Source organism: Malaclemys terrapin, chromosome 13 (genome assembly GCF_027887155.1).
Source record: "Malaclemys terrapin pileata isolate rMalTer1 chromosome 13, rMalTer1.hap1, whole genome shotgun sequence".
Taxonomy (NCBI): Eukaryota; Metazoa; Chordata; order Testudines; family Emydidae; genus Malaclemys; species Malaclemys terrapin.
Window position 1 is genome coordinate 19,943,388 of NC_071517.1, and position 22,887 is coordinate 19,966,274.

General features: G+C 41.4%; 1 protein-coding gene across 3 annotated transcripts in view; it reads right to left on the reverse strand.

The window, feature by feature from the left end:
• Positions 1-22,887, reverse strand: part of B3GNTL1 (UDP-GlcNAc:betaGal beta-1,3-N-acetylglucosaminyltransferase like 1) — a 359,547-nt gene that overhangs the window by 328,821 nt on the left and 7,839 nt on the right. Inside the window, exons 2-4 of one of the 3 annotated variants that reach the window (XM_054047297.1) lie at positions 20,793-20,909; positions 20,573-20,672; positions 6,870-6,934 (exon numbers count right to left, since the gene is read on the reverse strand). The exons of 1 other annotated variant lie outside the window; for it this stretch is intronic. In XM_054047297.1, the coding sequence (XP_053903272.1) occupies positions 6,870-6,934; positions 20,573-20,672; positions 20,793-20,909 (282 nt within the window). The remainder of the gene's footprint in view (positions 1-6,869; positions 6,935-20,572; positions 20,673-20,792; positions 20,910-22,887) is intronic. One more of the 3 variants, XM_054047299.1, reaches the window with a different exon arrangement.

Genomic DNA, 22,887 nt, shown 5'->3' on the forward strand with positions numbered 1-22,887 from the left:
CAAAATGGTTGCTACAAGTTAATAAAAGTCTCACATAAATATCTGAAAATGTTATTAAAAATAATCACATATAACAAACTGACAAATTCAATGAAAAGATGTCAGATAATATGTGGTTTATTGTAAATGTAAATATATATAGGTATAATATAAATGCTGTCAAATAACTATTTAAGTAGCAATAAGCAAGGCATCAAACCAAAAATAGAATCCTTTAATAGGTGCTCAAAATAACCCAGAATTTATATGAATTTTGTTGATTACAAACATGCTTCCTGTTCTCCATAGTCCATTTTAAGCAGAGAAGCAATTTGCTGAAAGATGGGAGAATGAAAAGGTCTTTATTCCACATGAAAAGCCAACAGGGATTTCTAAACAAGCCCAGATGTGTTTCTGCCTTTGGGGGGCCCGTGATCTCCATCACCTTTCAGACAGACAGGCACTCTGCTTGCTCGTGCTCATATCAGCTATATCCCTTCCGCAGAAGGTTGGCTTGCTTCAGTGAAGTTCCACAAGTTCTTACACTTGGAATACTTACAGATGCTGCTAAATATCCAAAGCGAATTATAGCAGATAACTGTTTTCCTTACAGCAAAAGACACTGCACTTAAAAACAAAACAAACATTGCTGACTGAGAAAATTATTTGTTTTTATTTCACTGTTTGGTAGAAAAAAGAAAAACTTCAGAAGAAAAAGTCTGAATTTCAGGACATTATTTAAAGTTGTCTCTTTTTAAGTATTTTTTTCTTAAATCAGTCTGGACAAATTCAAAATGACAAGCATTTATTAGCCACATCGATACATAATCTGCCTGGACTGCACTAAACTACAGAGTGCTAACCCGCTGAAGAATTTAATTTTTCTCCACTTTTTTGATTGAACATAGCAATTCAACATGTAAAATATATTCTGTTTTGTAATACAAGGTCAATCTTAAAGAAGAAGGAACAATTTCATTTTAAGTGCTAAATTAAGAATGAAACAAAAGGTTAATGCTAAAATAGTCACTTACAAATTCCACTACTTTCATTTGTTTAATTAATGTATTTTATATTTTGCCTCCTACATTTATTTTAGTATTTAGGATAAGGTTTGAATTTGCCTAATTAGCATATGGGAAAATCAACTACACCCTCCTCATAGTATGTACTTAAAAATAAACTCAACTTCCTATAGGCACTGAAAAACATCTATAAACCTATGAGATTATTAGAAAGTATTTTAAATAGTTGAACTAAATGTCTGCTTTTTTTATTGTTTTAAATTATATGGTTAACCTCTCACATTCTAAACCGGGGCGGACAAACTTTTTGGCCTGAGGGCCACATCGGGCTTCAGAAATTGTATGGAGGGCCCATTAGGTGAGGGGGTTGTGGCCCGGCTCCCATCCGCTATCCGCCCCCCACCCCGGGACTCCTGCCCCACCCAACCACCCTTTCTCCCTTTTCCCCTGACTGCCTCCGGAACCCCTGCCCCTGACTGCCCCCCGTCACCCCATCCAACCCCTCCTCTCATTCCTGATAGGCCCCCTGGAACCCCTGCCCCCAACCCCCCCGTTCCCTGCTCTCTGACCGCCCCAACCCCTATCTACACCCCCGCCCCCTGCCCACACCCCCAAACTCCCCTGCCCTCTATCCAACCCCCCCTGCTCCCTAACCGCGCTGCCTGGAACACTGGTGGCAGGTGGCACTACAGCCACACCGCCCGGCTGAAGTCGGGCACACCATTGCCACTGTGCAGCACAGAGCACTGGGTCAGGCTGGGCTCTTCAGCTGTGCTGCCCCAGGAGCTCGCATCCCCGCTGCCCAGAGCATTGCGCCGGTGGCGGAGCGAGCTGAGGCTGCGGGGGAGGGGGAACTACAGGGGAGAGACCGGGGGCTAGTCTCCCCAGCCGGAAGCTGAGGGGCCGGGCAGGAGGGTCCCGCGGGCTGGATGTGGCCCACGGGCCATAGTTTGCCCACCTCTGTTCTAAACAAAAGTATTCCAATTTTAAAAACATTTGAAAAGTTTTAGTAAAAAGTTTATTCTTTTATAGATCATTGAACGCATAATGTGTCCTCAATTGACCTTTCTTTCTTAATGCTTATGAGTAGTGGCAACAGTGTACAGCTCACTCCATATCACTGCACAGGTAATGGAGATTAAAATTGCTTCCACCCTGTTTTCTGTCTATTTTGAAATGTAGCTTGCCTTAGCACGTGTCAAAGTTTTGTTGGGTTTTTTTGGTGGAGGGAGAGTGAATAGATTACAAAACCCCAAAATATAAATGAATCTACAACAGAAGTCTGATCATTGCTTCTTTACCTAAGCTTTAGAGCACTGATTTGACAGAGCAAAAATACTTACTCCTGAGGGAATTCTGCACTAAAAAAGTTAAAAATTCTGCACACAATTTTATAAAATTCTGCAAAATTCTGCATATTTTATTTGTCAAAATAACACAATATAATCACTCTGGTTTATATTATTTTGGTAATTTGTTTAAATTACAATACAATGGATGGAGAATGGGAGTGGAGAGCATTGGAGGAAATCCCCAAACACCCTCTGTCTAATAGTAATGTAGCTAGTATTGACCCTTTACTGCTAGTTAGTCAACAAATATATGCAGCCATATGCTCAGTGTTACATGGAGTCCTGCCATCATGGCACTGCATAGAGGGCCCTGCCAAACCGCCACCTCTTCAGTTTCTTCTTGCTGTCTGGCCCCGACAGAGGAGTAGGTGGGTGGGTCTTGGAATGGACACGAGCAACACATCTCAAAGAACAATAGTTACAAAAAGGCAGGTAACCATTTTTTCTTCAAGTTCTTGCTCATGTCCATTCCAAGTAGGTGACTCCCAAGCATTTCCTAGAAGGAGGGGTCGGAGTTCATTGATTCACAGATTGTAGTACCACTCCGCCAAATGCTGCATCATCTCTGGCCCACTGTATGATGGCGGCCTGCAGATCTCCTGGGATCTTACAGGGTACTGGAGAATGGGAGCGGTGCCAGACTGAGCCGTGGATGGAGTCCCTCTGTATCGGAGAACCCTGATGTTGATACGCTGGGTGCTAGTTCAGCCGAACTCAGCTCCAAGTGAGGGCAAAGGGCTGCCTCCATCAGGAGAAATTTTAATCTTTGGTCCCTCTCCTTCTGGGTTCTGGGGCAAAATCCCCTGCAGATCTTACAGCACTCTTTTTGATGGGATTCCCTCAGACACTTCAGACAAGAAGTGTGAGGGTAGCTCCTTGGTATAGGCTTATTACAAGCCACGCACTGTTTAAACCCCGAGACATACCTCAGTTCTGGGCTGTAAGTAATCTAACAAGTACACTAAGACTAAATAAGAAACTAACTATTTTAACTATTTACAGGTAACTACAAGTCAACCACTAGGGAAACCCTTGCAGAAGCAAGAGAGAAACAACGTTCCAGCTAACCGTCAGTGGCAGTAAGAAGAAATTGAAAAGGCAGCAGGTCAGCAGTGCTATATATGCGGCGCCATGACGGCATGACTCCAGGGAATGCCTGGACTAACCCGACAGATATCGTTAAGGGAAAAAAACGCAAAAAAAAAAAAAGCAAGCACTCAAAGAAGAACAACGGTTACAGCAGAAAACAAAAACATATTAGTTTTTAGTCAAATAACCAGCACTTAACACAAGAATGGGCTGATCAAATTCTGAAAATTTTGAGCCTTGTATCCTCTTTTGTCATGTTTCTTCCCAATTCACTGTCATCACAAAGCTACTGGTGCTTCAAGATATAAGCAGCTTGACTCCAGCTGAGATAGCAAGTGAACAGTTCTCTCTGGAGTCAATACTTCCTCAAAGATACACAAGCAAGAAGTCCTAAAAAACACAATACATTCTCTCTTCACATACACTAAATGCATAATGAATTATGTAACCTGCTCTGTATTAACCCAGAACCTGCAACTATGAATGCAAATCTGAAAATCAATTTCTTGGCAATAATGCAGCTCATTCCACATGCCTGATATCAACATTCTTTTCTAAATAACTTGATACTGGGCTGGTGAACTGAACCTAAGAAGTGAGGGGGCATATGGAAGCAGACACAGACAGCTCAGTCACACAGCTGGAAACATCTGTGTTTGTATCTAGTAACTACTGTCAGACAGAATACTGATCAATTCCTAGTTTTGTAGCAGTTATTGCAATTATTTTATCCCCTCTACATTAATCTTTTTTAGCCAACAATAGCAGCCACAAAGAAAAATAGCAGAACATTATCTTTAATAACACATTTGATGTATAACTTCTAGGATACAGGGACATGAGTTTTGCTAGCTCAGAATGATTTCACCTTTGAAACATCTAGTTGTTAGTGCAAATATGTAGAAATTAAACAAAGAACCAATATTCTCTACCTATTTTCAATTATTTTTCAAGCTGGGACCATAAAACTTTTGTTTGGAACCACTTCAAATGGTCCTAAATGTATACAGCACACATTCATTTCAAAATTAATCTTTCGCCAAATCTGAACCATCCATTACAACATCTGGGGGAAAAAAAATATTATTCATCCTTAATATTTGTGAATGATTGCTACAGATTACTTTACCCTCTAGAGCAGGGGTTGGCAACGTTTGGCACGCGGCTTGCCAGGGTAAGCACCCTAGCGGGCCGGGCCAGTTTATTTACCTGTTGACGTGGCAGGTTTGGCCGATCGCGGCCCCCACTGGCCGCGGTTCGCCATCCCGGGCCAATGGGGGCGGCGGGAAGCGGCGCGGGCGAGGGATGTGCTGGCCACGGCTTCCCGCCGCCCCCATTGGCCCGGGATGGCGAACCGCGGCCAGTGGGGGCCGCGATCAGCCAAACCTGCCGCGTCAGCAGGTAAATAAACTGGCCCGGCCCACCAGGGTGCTTACCCTGGCGAGCTGCGTGCCAAACATTGCCGACCCCTGCTCTAGAGCTAACCAGTGAAGGGAAATTATGCAGCAGTGTAAAGGTACATGACATACATGCAATCATGTAAATAATAATTCATACATTTAAAAGAGATTTTTTACACACACACACACACACACACACACTTTCTCTCCTCTTCAATGTCAAATAAAAAATATAAGTAATTACCTGATTTATAATCGTCTGATTTATAACCATGTTTGTCTGAACTGGAAGAGGCAGAATAATCCTCTCTGATATTTACCTCAATGAATCACATATATATGTATTTTGCACCTAAGTGACATTGCACTACATGGTGGAACAGACTTTTTATTTCTGGAGACGTGGGCTTTTGCTGGCTAAGCTCACAAGAAAAATTGGTGCGGTGGTTTCATCCTAAATCCCCAGCATTAACCACGCTACACACTGTGGAGCAACTGTCTAAGGCTGGAATACCTAGGGGTTTGCAAATAACTGATTTTGGGTCACATCTTGCTTGCTTCACTCATGCAAGCAGTGCCATTGAACCCCAAAAGTCAGTAGGACTCAAATTCATGGAACTATTCACAGAAGTTAAGATGGGTAAGATTTGGTTATGCATGGAGCAGTTTGCATTGAACCTGCCCACATTCAGACAAATGGAGCCTGATCCTAAGCCCACTAAAGTCAACTGGAAAACTCCCATTGACTGCAATCGTGCAGGATGAAGGCCTTAATCAGTCACTTCATGAGTACAATTTACATGAAACACCTATAACCTGATTAAAAAACAATGTTGTTTAGCTAGTGAACAAAATCTAGAACAATTAACTTATCTCCTCAGACTTACTTTTTTAACATTTGCTTCCTAATGAAACTGTAAGGAAACTAACACTGAGATCTGGTAAACACACTTTTGCACTGTACTTGGGTACAAGCTACTGAAATGAATAATTCTGTGCTATGTGAATGAAGTGAGATCTCCAAACACCCAAGGATTCGTATAAGATCTGTAACTCCGACTCCTCAAACTGTCCCTTCTGGAATACATGTGTGATATTTGACATGCACATTCTGAAAAGTCACTTTCCACAACCCTCCTCAGGTACCAAACTCGCTTTAAAAAAAAATCTATTTAGGCGGGAAATTGGAACAAACCTTAATATAATGAAATTAAATAAAAAAGGCAACATGTAACTATGTCACTAAATATGGTACTAAATGGCATTAGCAATATTTCAACTAGTCAAGCAGGCTACTGCCAGCAAAACATATTCCACACTTAGTTCTTGAATGGAAAGGCAGAGAGAGGAAATCACTGGCAGACTCCTTGGACCATAAACAGATGTAAAACATATCAGCTGTTTAATAATATTTAGCATCAAGAGTTCAATATAGGATACTTTTTTAAAATACTGCATCCAATTGACATTGCAAGAGGAATTTATAGAATCAGAATGTGATTACCTGAGTTAAAAATCTAGCCAGGACTCTAGCATGAACATCTCCATTCTTAAAAGATCTCATGACACTTTTTATAAAGACCACAAGCAATCAGGACTTTGATTTTACATTGTATCAAAAAAACTGCATTTCCAGCAGTAGCATAGTGCCCCTATTACTACACAAAGGCCTGGTTCAGTTCCAACTCAAATTCAATCAAATGCAACCTTGACTACATTCAATCTGAATCATCAACACCATCTCTCCTGCAGCACATAGGAACACCTAAAGAATGCCTAAATATTGACCTGACCCAGCCTTGGGATTTAATGGGATCAGAGCTGAAGGTAAAAAAGTCTGCAGCCATATACAAGGTTGAAAGATTAATACAAAGTTGTAATTAGGACTTAACATGTGTGAAACAACTTGACTTAAGAAAACATTTAAACATCTTGACTTAAGAAAAATCAACCACCATATTAAAAACAATCTACGGTAAGTGTTTTGTTGACAAAACTAAATAAAATGTAAAGAGTCAACTTACAGAATCCAGAAAGCAGAGGTAGGTCCCAGAGCTCTGTATTACTGCTTGGTTTTTAGCAAAGCCAACTGAAGAGAAAGTAAAGAGATAATGTTACACATATCTTTAGAATTATTTTTATCACAACATATTTTTTAAATTATACTGTAGTCAAGATTAAATGAGACACACAAGTGGAGATCTACGTTATTATGAAAAATGTTTTGTTTTACATGCCTTAAACAGGAATTTTTGAAGTATTGTGGCTACCTGGTCCAGTCCTGCTCTCTCAACAGACACCAGTCTGTTGTAATGTGATCCAAATACTGCATCTCACATGCTGCTAAGATCTCTGGGTCTGGGCAGTGACTGATCACTGTTCCTGATTCTGGGTCCTTCAGGTGTACTCCCCAGGCACAGGCCCCATGTCTGACATCCTTCTTGAGCAGTGGAATCCTGCAGTCTGGTCACCTAGACACTGGAAGCCTGGGCTCAGCTCCCAGCCCACCCAAGCCCCCAACTGCTTGAATGCATTCCCCTGAGACTACCTGGCTGTGAGTGCTCAGGTTTCTAGTTAATCCCACTATGGACCATGTGGCATAAAGCAAGGAGACAAAAAGCAAAGCAAAGGAATTTCTTAAACACACACAACTTTACTCTTTAAAAACACAAAACATCTATGAAAAACAATCTCCTGAATGCAATCCCCCTCATTTTGATCTTTCCACCTTTAATGAGCCCACAGTTTGGTCCAAGTCCTTCATGCCTGCACCTCCTTCTGGGCCTTCTGTTTCTGGTGATGGAATGGCTTCCTTTGCTTAGAGAAGCATCCCATTTTAAAATAGATTTCGTCCCTCTTTAGTCTGATGGAGAAAACTGCAGCTCTACTAGTGTTAACAATATGGCTCCATAATTACAAGCCACAGGCACTCAAGTAGTAACAGTGGGGCAATCTTTTTTTCCCACCTGTAAATTACATATTTTATAGTGTTTATATGACCAAATGCTAGACCATCAACCAATGTGTGTAAAAATATATTTCTCCAGGATAAGGCAACTAAAGGAAGAAAAATATTTGACACTCCACTCTTTGCCTTTATGGGTGTAAGTGATTTCCTCAGGATTTGGTGAGGATATTCTGTACAGTAATTTGCAGTTCTGAATAGCAAATGGACAGCCAGGAATTTAACTCTTTGAGGGGTTTGGATTTCCTTGGGGGTAGGGGTGGGGAGATGTTATTCAAGTTGAAGACCAAGTGGACTGCAGAGAAACATTTATTTGTACATGATAAACTTTGGATGCAAACTTGACTACATATTTTACATGGGTGCTTCCTTTTTGCCTATGTACACTCTGCTCTAGAGCAGAAGTTCTCAACCTTTTTCCTTATGAGGTACCCCCCCACACACACACACACACTTACACAAAACATGCTATAAAAATTCCATGGCCCACTAATGCTAAAACAACTGTTTTTCAGTAGATTACTAGCCAGGGCCAGTGTTAGGGGTAGCAAGCAAAGCAATTGTCCAGTGTTTCACATCACTGGGAGCCTCCCGAAGCTAAATTGCTCGGGCTTTGGCTTCAGCCCGGAGCAGTGGGGCTCGGGCTTCAGCTTTCTGCCCTGAGCCCCAGTGAGTCTAATGCTGGCCCTGCTCTATGGTTTATTTCAGTGGATGCCCTAAAACCTGCTCGCAGTCTTTCCTCCTCCCTCCCCCCTCCCCCCCCCCCCCAGGGATTCCCAGACCCCTGTTTGAGAACCACTGCTCTAGTTGTCTTTACCCTAAGACAATAAAAATTGACACACAGGAAAAGATTATTAATCCATCTAGGCCAGTAATCTGCCTCCAACAACAGCCAATGGCAAATGCTTAAAAAGAAGGCATATACAGTAGCATACCATGAGGAACATTTCTTACTGACTCCAACTGGTGATCATCTTATGCTCTGAAGAAAAAGATAACATATTTTTTTCCTAACTAGTGTAACTGTTGGTGCTGTTCTCTCTGGATTCTTCAGTAAAGCGTTAAAATAATGCTCAGGGATTTTTTAACTTAAACTACAGTTGTATTGATTAGAAATTTAAAAATTCAATAGTCACAGTTTTCATAATCTTCCTTGTCTTAAATAGGATTGAGCATGGATAGTGTACTCTCTACCTATGGGGACTGTAATGGACTTTCACAATACTAGTTTAAAACACTGGTCAATCTACAATTCTAGTTCAAACCCAGAAGCAAATTAATAATGAATACATATAACCATTTTATGCTGGCCTACATGAAATAGGTTGGTAGGCTCGGTCCAGTTCTTAGGCCTTGTCTTCACTTACCGGAGGGTCCGGCGGCACGCAATCGATGTTTTGGGATCGATTTATCGCGTCTGGTTAAGACGCGATAAATCGATCCCGGATCGATCCCGGAAGTGCTCGCAGTCGGCGCCCGGAAGCGCTCGCAGTCCAGCTCGCCGAGAGGAGTACGCAGCATCGACGGGGGGAGCCTTCCTTTTCTGGACCGCGGTAAGTTCGGACTAAGGTACTTCGAATTCAGCTACGTTATTAACGTAGCTGAATTTGCGTACCTTAGTCCGAAGTAGGGACTTAGTGGGGACCAGGCCTTAGTGTACACATCACCCTTATTTAGCAATTTCACCAGTTGATCACAACTAGGCAAATACTGAACTACTTCAAGTGTACACTGTATGCACATCTAGTCTATGGTAGAACACTCTGGTATTATTGTTACATTGTCCTCCCTCCCGCATTCCCACCTATTGTTTCATCATCCTTTTGTCATTAACCAATACTGCAAGTTCTTTAGACCAGGGACTGACTTTTACTGTGTTTCTAGAAACCTACAAAAAACAGGGCCTCAATCCACATCTGGGCCCTCTAGATGCTATTCTAATATAAATCATAGACAAAAAAAACCCCAAAAGGGCAAGAATGTGCAGATCAGCCAATCTTTTTGGCCTGTGGTATTGGCCCTTTAGAGGATTCCAGCAAGGCATAAGAGAAAAAAAGCGTGCCTGTTCTGTAATAAATAGAAAAATTTCCTGTGCTGCAAAGACTATTTCAGACAGATTGCCTCTCTCTCTTTCTCTCTCAACAGGAAATAATATAATATTGGTTATTCTCTTTATCTAGGGCAACATGGAGTGCTGAGGGGAGCAAATCAAAAGGCATATAGTAACAATGAGCATAAATATGGAATGCTTACATGGAAACCTCTCCACAGAAACACGAGACACACAAAAAAGTGTAGTCAAATTATAATGCTGATATCATGGATCCATTGTGCCCACCTTAACAGTGCAGCTGTAAGAGAGGAGACCCAGGCTCTTTCTAAAAGCATACAATGATTTTTACTAAGGCCCTGTCAACACAAAAACTTTCAGAAGTTTAGTTAATCCACTGAAAAATACTCTTATTTCTGGTTATGAGCGTCTTATTTCAGTTTAGCTTAAATCTATTCCTAATGGAATGAAATTAAAGCAAAATAAGCCTGTCTTAAACTGAATTAAAAGTATCCACCCAATCTATTGCACCAGATTAACTAAATCTGTTTAAAAGTCACTTGTACATGAAGACAGTCCTACTAATAAGCAAAACTATTTCAAAAAAGATGTGAAGCCAAGAAGCAGCTACACCAAATAGCTGGTGTAGTCATTCTTAACTCCCCCTCCCCCAATTCTATCATCCCCTGGAAAAGAAGAGAGAGAAGAAAAAAGGACAGCATGGCTTTTCAGTGCGTTCTCTCTTAGGTGGAAGAGGGAGGATGAGGAACAGCGCAGGAGTGCTTAACATGTATACCCTGAAAGATACAAGAATAGCACTGGAGCTTCCATAGACCACTAGAGTCCATAGGGTTTCAAAGTTGCATGCCTGTCTCTGAGCATTTGCAAACCTTTTCCCCAAAGGGCCAAATGGAGTTAACATCTAAGATGTTGTCTACATGAGAAAGTTGTACTGGTTTAACTTAAAGTGTGATTTTAACCAAGTCAATTAAACTGGTATGACTTTCCAGTGTAGACGAGGCTTAAGTTAACAGCCTGGTACCTGTAATTTTCCTCCTCCTACAGATTGTACTACAGGAGGCAAGCACAAGGGCACCTAATTTAACCTGAAAAACCTTTAGCGTCCCATTTAATACTGTACCTGTCATTTAGGCCTTGTCTATGCCACAAGTGCAGCTAAGTCAGGAATCTTGTTATAAGATGGTTGTCATCTGACCTAGTTACAAGATTATTCCACTGTATAGTCTAGAGGATATGTGTAGTATATCTTTAAATCTACAGCAGGTAGACAGTAATGGCTTTAAAGTGAAGCACAGACACAGAGTATCATCTTATTCTAATAAAGTTCCTTGATCAATGTTTACAGAAATTACTTTCTATGGGACCTTAAGCATGTTCCCTAACCAGGCTAGAGCTCTGAACTAGTAATACAGACAGATTGATACTGAAAGTCAATCAAGGAATAACTGTGCTTTTACAAGCTTCCATGAGTCAATTCTAGTACAGTACAGCTGTCTGCATTTTCCACTACCTCCTGGGAGCATGTTGGCCCACCCACCAACAGTACAGTAGCACTCAAGGTTACACCTAAATGAGTTGTTTTTAACACCTTATATATGTAATTGTAACTCATAAGACAAAACCAGTTGGTGAATTCAACAGCTCTCATAAGACTAGAGTTAAATTTCTGGCATCTGCAACTTCAGTAAGAAACAGCTAAAGCAAATTAGCAAGTCTGGACATGCCAAACAGGAGAATCCATAGTTTTTAACAGTTCTCTCCTAAGGGAAAGGGAAAAAGAGTAGGATGGAGTTAACCTTGCACTCTTAATCCCCGCACTGGATCAATACCTATTCTACCAGGATCAGCTGTAACTAACCCTATATACATATTTCATTAATTATTCATATGGTATTTCAACAATCATCACTGTAAAATGATTGAAGTCGAAGGAAGCAGTGATCAAGGAAAAAAAGGAAAGGTGACTCAACTTCAAGATGAAAGTTAAAAGATTCAAAGATAAGGAACTTTCTGAAATCTTTAAGATTCTGCTTTTAAATCAAATCTTTTAGGGAAAAATTTGAAGTATAAAATGTTATGTCAAAAAAGGTATAAAATATTTTTTCTAGATTAAAACACGTCTGGAATTTTATTAAACAGTTACTTATAACAACAGTGTCTTAAGAATAAAAAAGGTATGTTAATTTTGTGATTTAAGAAGAGATTTAACTCCCTGGGGAAACTAGATATTGAAAATTGGTTTCCCACAATGAATCCTGTGTTTGGCATAAGCAAAGAATTTGCTTTAATATTACAGTACTGAAGAAAATCAAATGTTTGTGCCAGAACTCTCTTTTGTAATGCCTGCTTACTTGGTGAAAAGAGCCTGTTACTATGGTCACAACAGTAAAAACTTAAGCCTCAGTGAGATATTAACATTCCTTGCTCTTGGAAAGAAAAAGGATTTTTTTTTTAAGCCAGTGACCCTTTTTTTTAGTTTTTTTTCCCCCCCTCTTTTTCTTTTACATGATAGAAAAGAATCAGAAATGAATTTTAATCCCATATAAATAGCCCAAGACTTGAATATCGACTGCCACATTGTTTCTATTTTGGGGCTTTAACCAGGAAATATTCCTTCCAGTTGTAACTACTCATAAACATACCGAAATAAATCACTGAAGACAAAAGGATAATAAAGATTTCAAACTATCCTGGCTCCCCAAATGTAACAACCTCTAAAACAAGAGAGGTCCTTATTTGAATAGTGATCTAACATTGATTCCTACATAATACACTTGGTTTTAAAAAACAGGTTACTTTGTTTTATTATTATTTAATGTGATGTACATGAACACACCTTTTGCTTACATTTTGTTTGCTAAAACTAGAGGAGTTTTTGTCATTCATAGATTAATTCAGTGCACAAACAAAATTTTAATTTATTTACATATACTGGTACCAAAACTGTTTGGGAATTAAAAATTACCTGAAATAAAATCGGGCCTTTCTTGAATGGGACTATACCACCTAGAATGAGTAAAGGTTTCTTTTGGGCTGCAAACAGGTTGCTTCATCAAAGGAAGTAGAAACGGTTCCAAAATGTTCCAAAATTATGCCTCTCAAATTATTGGCAAACAAATGTCCTGCAATATATGGTCAATTTTCTGTCCCCAGCCCTCTATCCATCCAGTGTCACTAAATCCTGCCTTACAGGGGTGCTGCCTATTCAGCTCCCACAGAGACTATCAGCACACCATCCTCCTCCCTGTTCTTCTGACCAGTCTTCCACTTTGTTCTCTGCTCTTGTGTGTTAGTCAAACTGAAGAAGAGATCAGAAAGAGAAGTGAACTGCCAAGTGTGGGAACAGCATGAGCAAAGTTATACATAGTTGGGTGGAACACAGAAGAGGGAATGGACAGAGAAAAGTGAGGGGGAAGACAAGAAGAGTAACAGTGATGTGAACTGCATTGCAGGGATCAATGTCTCATTCTACAATGCTGGAGGGCTGAGCGGTACATCTGCAGGTGATATGATTAAGGTTTACATTTAAATACAGCATAATTAGATGGGATTACTTTGCTTCTTTCTTAAGCAGTGTCTGCATCTCTTCCAAACAGAGCACACAAATTGCAACACTAATAAAGTATCCAGATGCAATGAAATAGGGATGTTTTAAAAACTCTACTCAGTAACAACAATCTTTCTTTGGAGGGTAGTGTGGCTAACTCATCACACATGAGAATGGAAAGGGAAGAAAACCCAATTAAGAATTATATTAAATGGAGGAGGAAGGCATTACTGCTTGCCATGCAAACCACCAATGGCAATTTTTACCAACTCAATAGAGTTGGATGCTGACTGCGGACCTAGATTGCCCCCGTACAAAAGGAATGAATTATATATCTATTGAGTACTTTCACTACCGGCGTAAATGCTCTATTAAAAAACCTTGTAAAACATCAGTCTGTGGTAAATAAAGCTACAGCCTTTTAATTTCCAACCGTGATGTAACCTGGGAGCATATGGGTAACAGGGAAGGGGGTGGATACCAATGTTAGGATTTTAACACCACATACTAAGCAATACAGAACCTCTTCAGCAAATGTGAAAATTAGAGATGTATCTTGAAAATATTATCAACAAACTGGAATCCTAAGGAGGATTTAATTCTTAACTTTTATTACAAATTATTAGTCAAAAATTTTAAAAAACTGTATTTGATAAGCTAAGCAAACTTTGATTCTACTGTACACCAAAAGCCTCACACAGCAACATGCTTAAAATATAAGAATTGGACAAAAAGTAAGATTGTGTGCAAAAAATGAACTGTGACAAAACAGTATGAGTAAAAGAAAAACAAAGTACTAGGAGACTGCTTCCCCACCTATAATGTGTACATTTAATTCATGTTAACAATGATGACAGATAGATATGCAGATCAAGCAGAGAATACACAGTACCCCTATAAACATTTACACTACAGACTATAGATGTACAGTTAGTAAAATTAGATGGAATTCCTAACAAATTAAAACTTTCTTAATGAACAAATCAACAGATACATTTTAGAAGACATTTATTAAAAGGTATTTTGTTCTGTTCCTCCTCATGAAAGCAACTACTCTGTCTTTTCTTCCACATCATAGAAAAAGAAAGCTAGGTTTAAAACTCAACTCAAAAGCTTTATAGTTCATACCCTAAGGGTATGTCTACGCTACGAAATTAAGTCAATTTTATAGAAGTCCATTTTTAGAAATCGATTTTATACAGTCAATTGTGTATGTCCCCACTAAGCGCATTAAGTCGGTGGAGTGTGTCCTCTCTACCGTGGCTAGCATCGACTCACAGAGCGGTGCACTGTGGGAAGCTATCCCACAGTTCCCGCAGTCTCTGCTGCCCATTAGAATTCTGGGTTAAGCGCCCAATGCCTGATGGGGCAAAAACATTGTCGTGGTGGTTTTGGGTACATGCCGTCAGTCTCCCCTCCCTCCCTCCGTGAAAGCAACTGCAAACAATCATTTTGCGCCTTTTTTCCTGGGTTACCCGTGTAGACGCCATAGCACGGCAAGCACGGAGCCCACTCAGCTCACCGCTGCTGTTGCGAGCATTGTAAACACCTCGCGCATTATACTGCAGTATGTGCAGAACCTGGCTAAGAGATGGCAGCACGAGGATGATTGTGAGAAGGACATGGACACAGACGTTCCTGAAAGCACAGGATGTGGCAATTGGGACATCAGCAGCAGTGGGGCTGGTTGATACAGTGGAACGCTGATTCTGGGCCTGGCAAACAAGCACAGATTGGTGGGACCGCACAATATTGCAGGTATGGAATGATTCCCAGTGGCTGTGAAACTTTCACATGCATAAGGCCACTTTCCTGGAACTCTGTGAGTTGCTTTACCCCGCCCTGAAGCACAGGAATACCAAGATGAGACCTGCCCTGACAGTTGAGAAGCGAGTGGTGATAGCCCTGTGGAAGCTTGCAATGCCTGATTGCTACCGGTCAGTCAGGAATCAATTTGGAGTGGGCAAATCTACTGTGGGGACTGCTGTGATCCAAGTAGCCAATGCAATCACTGACATTCTGCTATCACGGGTAGTGACTCTGGGAAATGTGCAGGTCATAGTGGATGGCTTTGCTGCAATAGGTTTCCCTAACTTAGGTGCGGCAATAGACGGAACGCATATCCCTATCTTGGCACCGGACCACCTTGCCAACCGGTACATAAACCGCAAGGGGTACTTCTCAATGGTACTGCAAACACAGATGGATCACAAGGGACGTTTCACCAACATCAACGTGGAATGGCCGGGAAAGGTGCATGACACTCACATCTTTAGTAACTCCAGGCTGTTTGAGCAGCTGTAAGAAGGGACTTACTTCCCAGACCATAAAATTACTGTTGGGGATGTTGAAATGCCAATAGTTATCCTTGGAGACCCAGCCTACACCTTGCTCCCATGGCTCATGAAGCCATACACAGGCAGCCTGGACAGTAGTAAGGAGCAGTTCAACTATAGGCTGAGCAAGTGCAGAATGGTGGTAGAATGTGCCTTTGGACGGTTAAAAGCTCGCTGGCGCTGTTTGCTGACTAGGTTAGACCTCAGCGCAACCAATATTCCCATTGTTATTGCTGCTTGCTGTGTGTTCCATAATATATGTGAGAGTAAGGGGGAGATGTTTATGGCAGGGTGGAAGGTTGATTCAAATTGCCTGGCTGCCAATTTTGAACAGTCAGACACCAGGGCGATTAGAAGAGCACAGGTAGGCATGCTGCACATCAGAGAAGCGTTGAAAACCAGTTTCATGACTGGCCAGGCTACGGTGTGACAGTTGTGTGTTCTCCTTGATGCAAACCCATCCCCTTTGTTGATTTTAATTCACTGTAAGACAACCACCCTCCCCACTTTGATCACAGCTGGCAAAGGAAATAAAGTCACTATTGTTTTCAAGCATTCTTTATTAATTTTAAAAAAAGGGAGATAACTGATAAGGTAGCCCAGGTGGAGTGGGGAAGAAGGGGAGTAGGGAAGGACAAGGCCACATTGCTTATTATAGCCACACTACAAATCAAAACTGTTTGAATGACAGCCTTGTGTTGCTTGGGCCATCCTCTGGAGTGGAGTGGCTGGGTGCCTGGAGGGTCCCCCCCGTGTTCTTGGGCATCTGGGTGAGGAGAATATGGAACTTGGGGAGGAGGCCAGGCGGTTGTACAGTGGATGCAGCGGCGGTCTGTGCTCTTGTTGGCTTTCCTGCAGCTCCACCAGACGCCTGAGCATGTCCATTTGCTCCCCCATTAGCCTCAGCATTGGATCCTGCCTCTTCTCATCATGCTCACTTAATGCTTTCCTGGACTCTGCCACTGAATGCCTCCATGCATTCAGCTGTGCTCTATCAGTGCGGAAGGACTGCATGAGCTCAGAAAACATGTCATCATGAGTGCATTTTTTTCACCTTCTAATCTGCAATAACCTCAGGGACGGAGATGATAGGGGGAGCATAGAAACATTTGCACCTGAGGGGGGATAAAAAGGGAGAGTAAAATTTAAGATGATACATTTCTGAGAACAAAAGGGGGACTCTTTCACAGTGAATCAAACAATTCACAGCAGACAGCACATGTGCTTTAGGTACAAGGTTGCATTTTGCCTTTTATATTGAGCGCCTGCCAGTATGGTGACAGATCACACATAGCTGGGCAATTCGGTTTCCAGGCAGCCATGGTACGCAGGTTTCGGGGCGGCAACAGGCACCAGTGCAGCAAGCGCATGCCTGGGGCAGCAAACGGCGGGGGGTGGCCTGCCAATCGCCATGAAGCGGCAGTCAGGCTGCCTTCGACAGCATGCCTGCAGGAGGTCTGCCGGTCCCGCCGTTTTGGCAGCAATTCGGCAGCAGGTACGCTGAAGGCGCGGGTCCGGCAGATAACCTGTAGAAACGCCGCTGAATCCGCGTGACCGCGGACCGCCCGCAGGCATGCCACTGAAGGCCGCCTGACTGCTGTGCTTGGGGTGGCAAAAAACAGAGCCACCCCTGGTGGGTATGGCTTCTAATGCCTTCATAACATGTGGGAATGGTTTCAAACTGCAGCGCCCTCCTTTCCCATAGCAAGCAATGCCGGTTGGGTTTGCCATTTAAAAGGAGGGGCTGTGGTTTTCGGTTGGATGTGCAACACACACTTCCCCCCCACCCGTCCACGTGGCTATTTGGGATGATCCCTTCACCCCTCCCCCCACCAAGTGGCTAGTCTCAGGGATGATCCCTTTTAGCCAAGCTCAAACAGCCCAGCATGAACGGGGTCCTTTTACTCTTCCCTTACAAAAATTCCCAGGTGACCATGAATGATATTACTCTCCTGAGGCTAACACAGAAAGATATAGACCGAATGTTGCTTGAATGCGACCAAAACCCAGGACCATTCACTGCCATGCTTTGTGCTGCAATGATTCCAGACTACTTGCTACTGGCTCGGCGTGGTAAAGTGTCCTACCGTGGAGGACGAAATAAGGCAGCCCTCCCCAGAAACCTTCTGGAAAGGCTTTCAGAGTACTTCCAGGAGAGCTTCATGGAGATGTCCCTGGAGGATTCCCGCTCCATCCCCAGACACGTTAACAGACTTTTCCAGTAGCTATGCTGGCCGCGAATGCACCCCAAGTGTTCAGGGCAAATCAAACATTAAACACTATTGCTTTTAAACCCTGTACTGTAGTTACAAATGTGCACTCACCAGAGGTGCCTTCTCCGCCTTCAGGGTCGGGGATCCCACCTTGGGAGGGTATTGGCTCCAGGGTGATGAAAGGGTCCTGACTGCCGGGGAGAACAGATTCTCCGCTTGCCTGCTGCGCATTCTTCTCCTCCTCATCATCATCATCCACAAAATCCTCCTCTGTGTTGCATGAGACTCCCCTCTTGCAGGTGTCCACGGACAGTGGTGGGGTAGTGGTAGGGTCCCTCCCCCCCCCGAGAATGCCATGCAGCTGATCATAGAAGTGGCATGTATGGGGCTCTGACCCAGAGTGACCATTTGCCTCCTTTGTCTTTTGGTAGGCTTGCCTGAGCTCCTTGACTTTCACGCGGCACTGCTGTATGTCCCTGTTGTAGCCTCTGTCCATCATGCCCTGTGCAAGTTTGGCATATATATATATAGCATTTCTTCTTTTTAATCGGAGTTCTGCCTGCACAGATTCTTCTCTCCATACAGCAATCAGATCCAGTGTCTCCCATTCGCTCCATGCTGGAGCTCGTTTGCGATTCTGGGGGGACTGCATGGTCACCTGTGCTGCTGAGCGCACCATGCTGACCAAACAGGAAATGAAATTCAAAAGTTCCCAGGGCTTTTCCTGTGTACCTGGTTAGTGCACTGGTGTTGAAAGTGCTGTCCAGAACGGTCACATTGGAGCACTCTGGGATAGCTCCCGGAGGCCAATAACGTCGATTTGCGTCTGCACTACCCCAAATTCGACCCAGCAGGGTCGATTTTAGCACTACTCCCCTCGCCGGGGAGGAATACAGAAGTTGATTTTAAGAGCCCTTTGGGTCGAAGGAACAGGGTTACTTGTTTAGACACATTCATTATAAAATCGACCTAATGCGGCTAAATTCAACCTAACCCTGTAGTGTAGACCAGGGCTCAGCCTATCTTCATTCTATAGTAGTTGACCTTGGTAATACAACTTGAATGTGTTATTTACCAGCCAATGATGACTCCACTTCAGAGCCACTTCTTTATTTCTGACTTGGATCCAAATGTAACCATATATTACAGTCATTCAAGTACTGGAACTAATACACAAAATAGGCCTAGCATCTTCATGCTCTGCAACAAAGGCTGTGGAAAAGGACAAATCCCTCCCATAACAAAGCCTTTAAATTAAATTACATTATACATGAAAATAGACTTTGTTCCCAAGAACACATACTGAAAAAATAAATTAGTTCAACTAACTAACTAAAGGTTTCAGAGTAACAGCCGTGTTAGTCTGTATCCGCAAAAAGAAGAACAGGAGTACTTGTGGCACCTTAGAGACTAACAAATTTATTAGAGCATAAGCTTTCGTGGACTACAGCCCACTTCTTCGGATGCATATAGAATGGAACATATATTGAGGAGATATATATACACACATACAGAGAGCATAAACAGGTGGGAGTTGTCTTACCAACTCTGAGAGGCCAATTAATTAAGAGAAAAAAAAACTTTTGAAGTGGGCTAGCTTGATTATCACTTCAAAAGTTTTTTTTCTCTTAATTAGTTGGCCTCTCAGAGTTGGTAAGACAACTCCCACCTGTTTATGCTCTCTGTATGTGTGTATATATATCTCCTCAATATATGTTCCATTCTATATGCATCCGAAGAAGTGGGCTGTAGTCCACGAAAGCTTATGCTCTAATAAATTTGTTAGTCTCTAAGGTGCCACAAGTACTCCTGTTCTTCTTTTAACTAACTAAAAGAACTGTATTACTGCCCAGCATTATAAGATCCAATGCATCTGACTAAATGTATACGGTACTGCAAATACCAAGTGTTTAAAAATCATGAGTCTGGCTGCAAAACAACATGAGATAGGTTTAAAAATCATGATATTTTAAAAACTAATAAATTTGCAGTTCTTTTTACTTTTGCCTTCTGCTTTCTAAATCTTTTGGGTACACTCAGTTCACATATTCAGGGTTTTCTCTGCAACTCTGCAGCCTAGAAACTTACTTTTTTTTTTTTAAATGAAAGCTGAGATACTCATGTAATCATCTCCATGCATCTGAAGAAGTGGTGTTTTTTACCCACGAAAGCTTATGCCCAAATAAATCTGTTAGTCTTTAAGGAGCCACCGGACTCATTGTTGTTTTCATGTAATCATTTGTATCCAGGACCAAGGGTGTTAAGAACACCACCAGGTATCTCCAGATTTATAAAAAATTGCAGGAGTTGGCAACATTGTTAATACATTATAAACAAAAAACTTTTGCTGAGTAAAGTATAAATAATTAAGCCATATTCCATCTTCCTGCATGTACAGACAACTTCCACTAACATCAAAAAGTAGGGCCAAATTCTGTCTTTATTTGGGCTGTCTCTCTGAATGTGGATCTCCAGAAAATGATTTTCTATAGCAATTCCAGCTTACTGCAGAGACCATTCTTAAACTAACAATAAAGTGTGCCCGCCAAACCAAATTATTTAGCCATTCTTTAAAATCACTATTCAACAACATACCTCCTTGGGGTTGAGGTGAATCATGACCACCAATGACAACCCGAATACCCACATCTTCTAACTTGAACTTCCATTTTTCAATTATATTAATTGAATTGTCCTGAGAAAGTGATGACATAGAGGCATCAATTTTAACTTATAGGGTAAGTTAAAGTAAATAAAAATTCTTACAAGAATTAGGTTAGATAATATTTTAAAACTAAATATAAAATATACATACCTTACTAGCATCATTAAACACAGACAACTCCATGGTACCTTCAAAATCTTGCTCCACAACTGACTTCAAGCATTCATCCAACCAACATTCAGTATTGTGAACAGGCAGAATAACAGACTACAATGAACAGAGAACACACAAACATTATAAAACATGAAAGCATCCATTCTCCTTGTTTATTTGCTGTTTATCCAAAGAATATTCATTTAAAAAAGGAAAGGGCCTGATCCTTTCATACCCTTTCACCAAATATGTACATTGGCCATAAAAAAGAAAACTGCTCTTTCCTTCACAAGTAAATGGTATTTCTTCTCCACCAAGCTTTATTCTTTTTTTACTCCACAAAACCCATTATGTGTTAGTTTCTGTGGTTGTATTTCTTTGAAAATTCTTCGAACAAAAAGCAAACAAAATGTCTACACCACCAGTTATTTACTCGCAGCACTACTTATTGTCGTCTCCAGTCTCTTAACTTATCCTCAACCTCACCATTTTACCTCCATCCTCTCTCAGTTCAGAGGGGTCCTCTATTTTTCTCTATCCCAGCTCTCCAGTTTGAATTTTTATCTGTAAAGTAGGCAACTCACATATCTCATCTCAGAAATCCTTGTAATACTTGGCCAATGTACTGTTGAGAGAGGCTACTTTTAAGTACATATCAAAGAGACTTCTTCACTCCACCAGTTACAAAATTGCCTCTCTCATTGCATTAACTATTATATGTGTGAGCCATATATGTATAAAATGTAGAACTTATTTACATTTTTTTAAAATTATCTGTGAATTACAAATGATGAGAAGTAAATTGTATAGGTGTATAATGATGAGGCAGAGGATTGCAGGAAGAGAAAGGAGATGAAGATAGTTGAATGCTGCCCTGGAGAACTGGATTCTATTCCTGCCTTTACCATAGAGTTCCTGCGTCATACTGGCAAGCACTCAATATAAAAGGCAAAATGCGACCTTGTACCTAAAGCATGTGGGCTGTCTGCTGTGAATTGCTTGATTCACTGTGAAAGAGTCCCCCTTTTGTTCTCAGAAATGTATCATCTTAAATTTTACTCTCCCTTTTTATCCCCCCTCAGGTGCAAATGTTTCTATGCTCCCCCTATCATCTCCGTCCCTGAGGTTATCGCAATGACATGTTTTCCGAGCTCATGCAGTCCTCCCACACTGATAGGGCACAGCTGAATGCATGGAGTGCTAACTTAAAGCTTTCCTGGACTCTGCCACTCTGAGACACCTAGGACCTGATTTTTCAGAGTACTTAACATCATAGAAAAGTCTACGAGGAAATTAATAATTCTGTCTTCAAAGCATGGTTTGAATAGTGTGCAGTAAATAAGATCTGGGGCCATACTTTCAACATTTGAACAAATTACTGAATAGCTACTCATTAAGTGACTACCATTCACTCTGTGCACTGAATGAGACAGGGGTCCTGTGGAAAAAAACGGTATGTGATCATGTAATTAAGGACTGTATTGTAATGCAATACACACAAGAGCACTGAATAAACTCTGGCATTTCCTAACTTCTGAGTAGTTTTTTTGAGTAATGTAATATATGTCTACACAACAATCATGTGCATTATAACTTCGCACTTCACTAGCACGTTCCCTCCACAGACCTAACAAAAATTACTGAACTTTACCACATAAGTGAATTAATCCTCTCATCATTCCTGGGAAATAAGTATTGTCACCATTTTATCATTCTATAGATGGGGAAACTGAAACAAAGAGGTTGAATGACTTGTCCAAGGTCCCACAGGAAATATGTGGAAGAATCCAGGAACAGAATCCAGATCTCCAGATTCCTGTGATTTAACTGCAAGACCATGTTTCTTTCAAATATTAATTCATGTCATCACTATATTAGAATTCAGAAGAAAGCAAAAACATTAGAAAAATGTTAAAATGGAATTAGCAATGGTCTGGGTTATGTGTATGGGGGGGTGTTTATCTATACACACATCTCTATATGCACAAAATGCATCTACTTTAGGCTTGATAAAGCATATGGCCTGATATTATGATTGGCAAATATGAAGTTGTCCAGTATTTCATAGCAAAATACAAAGTGATATTCATTT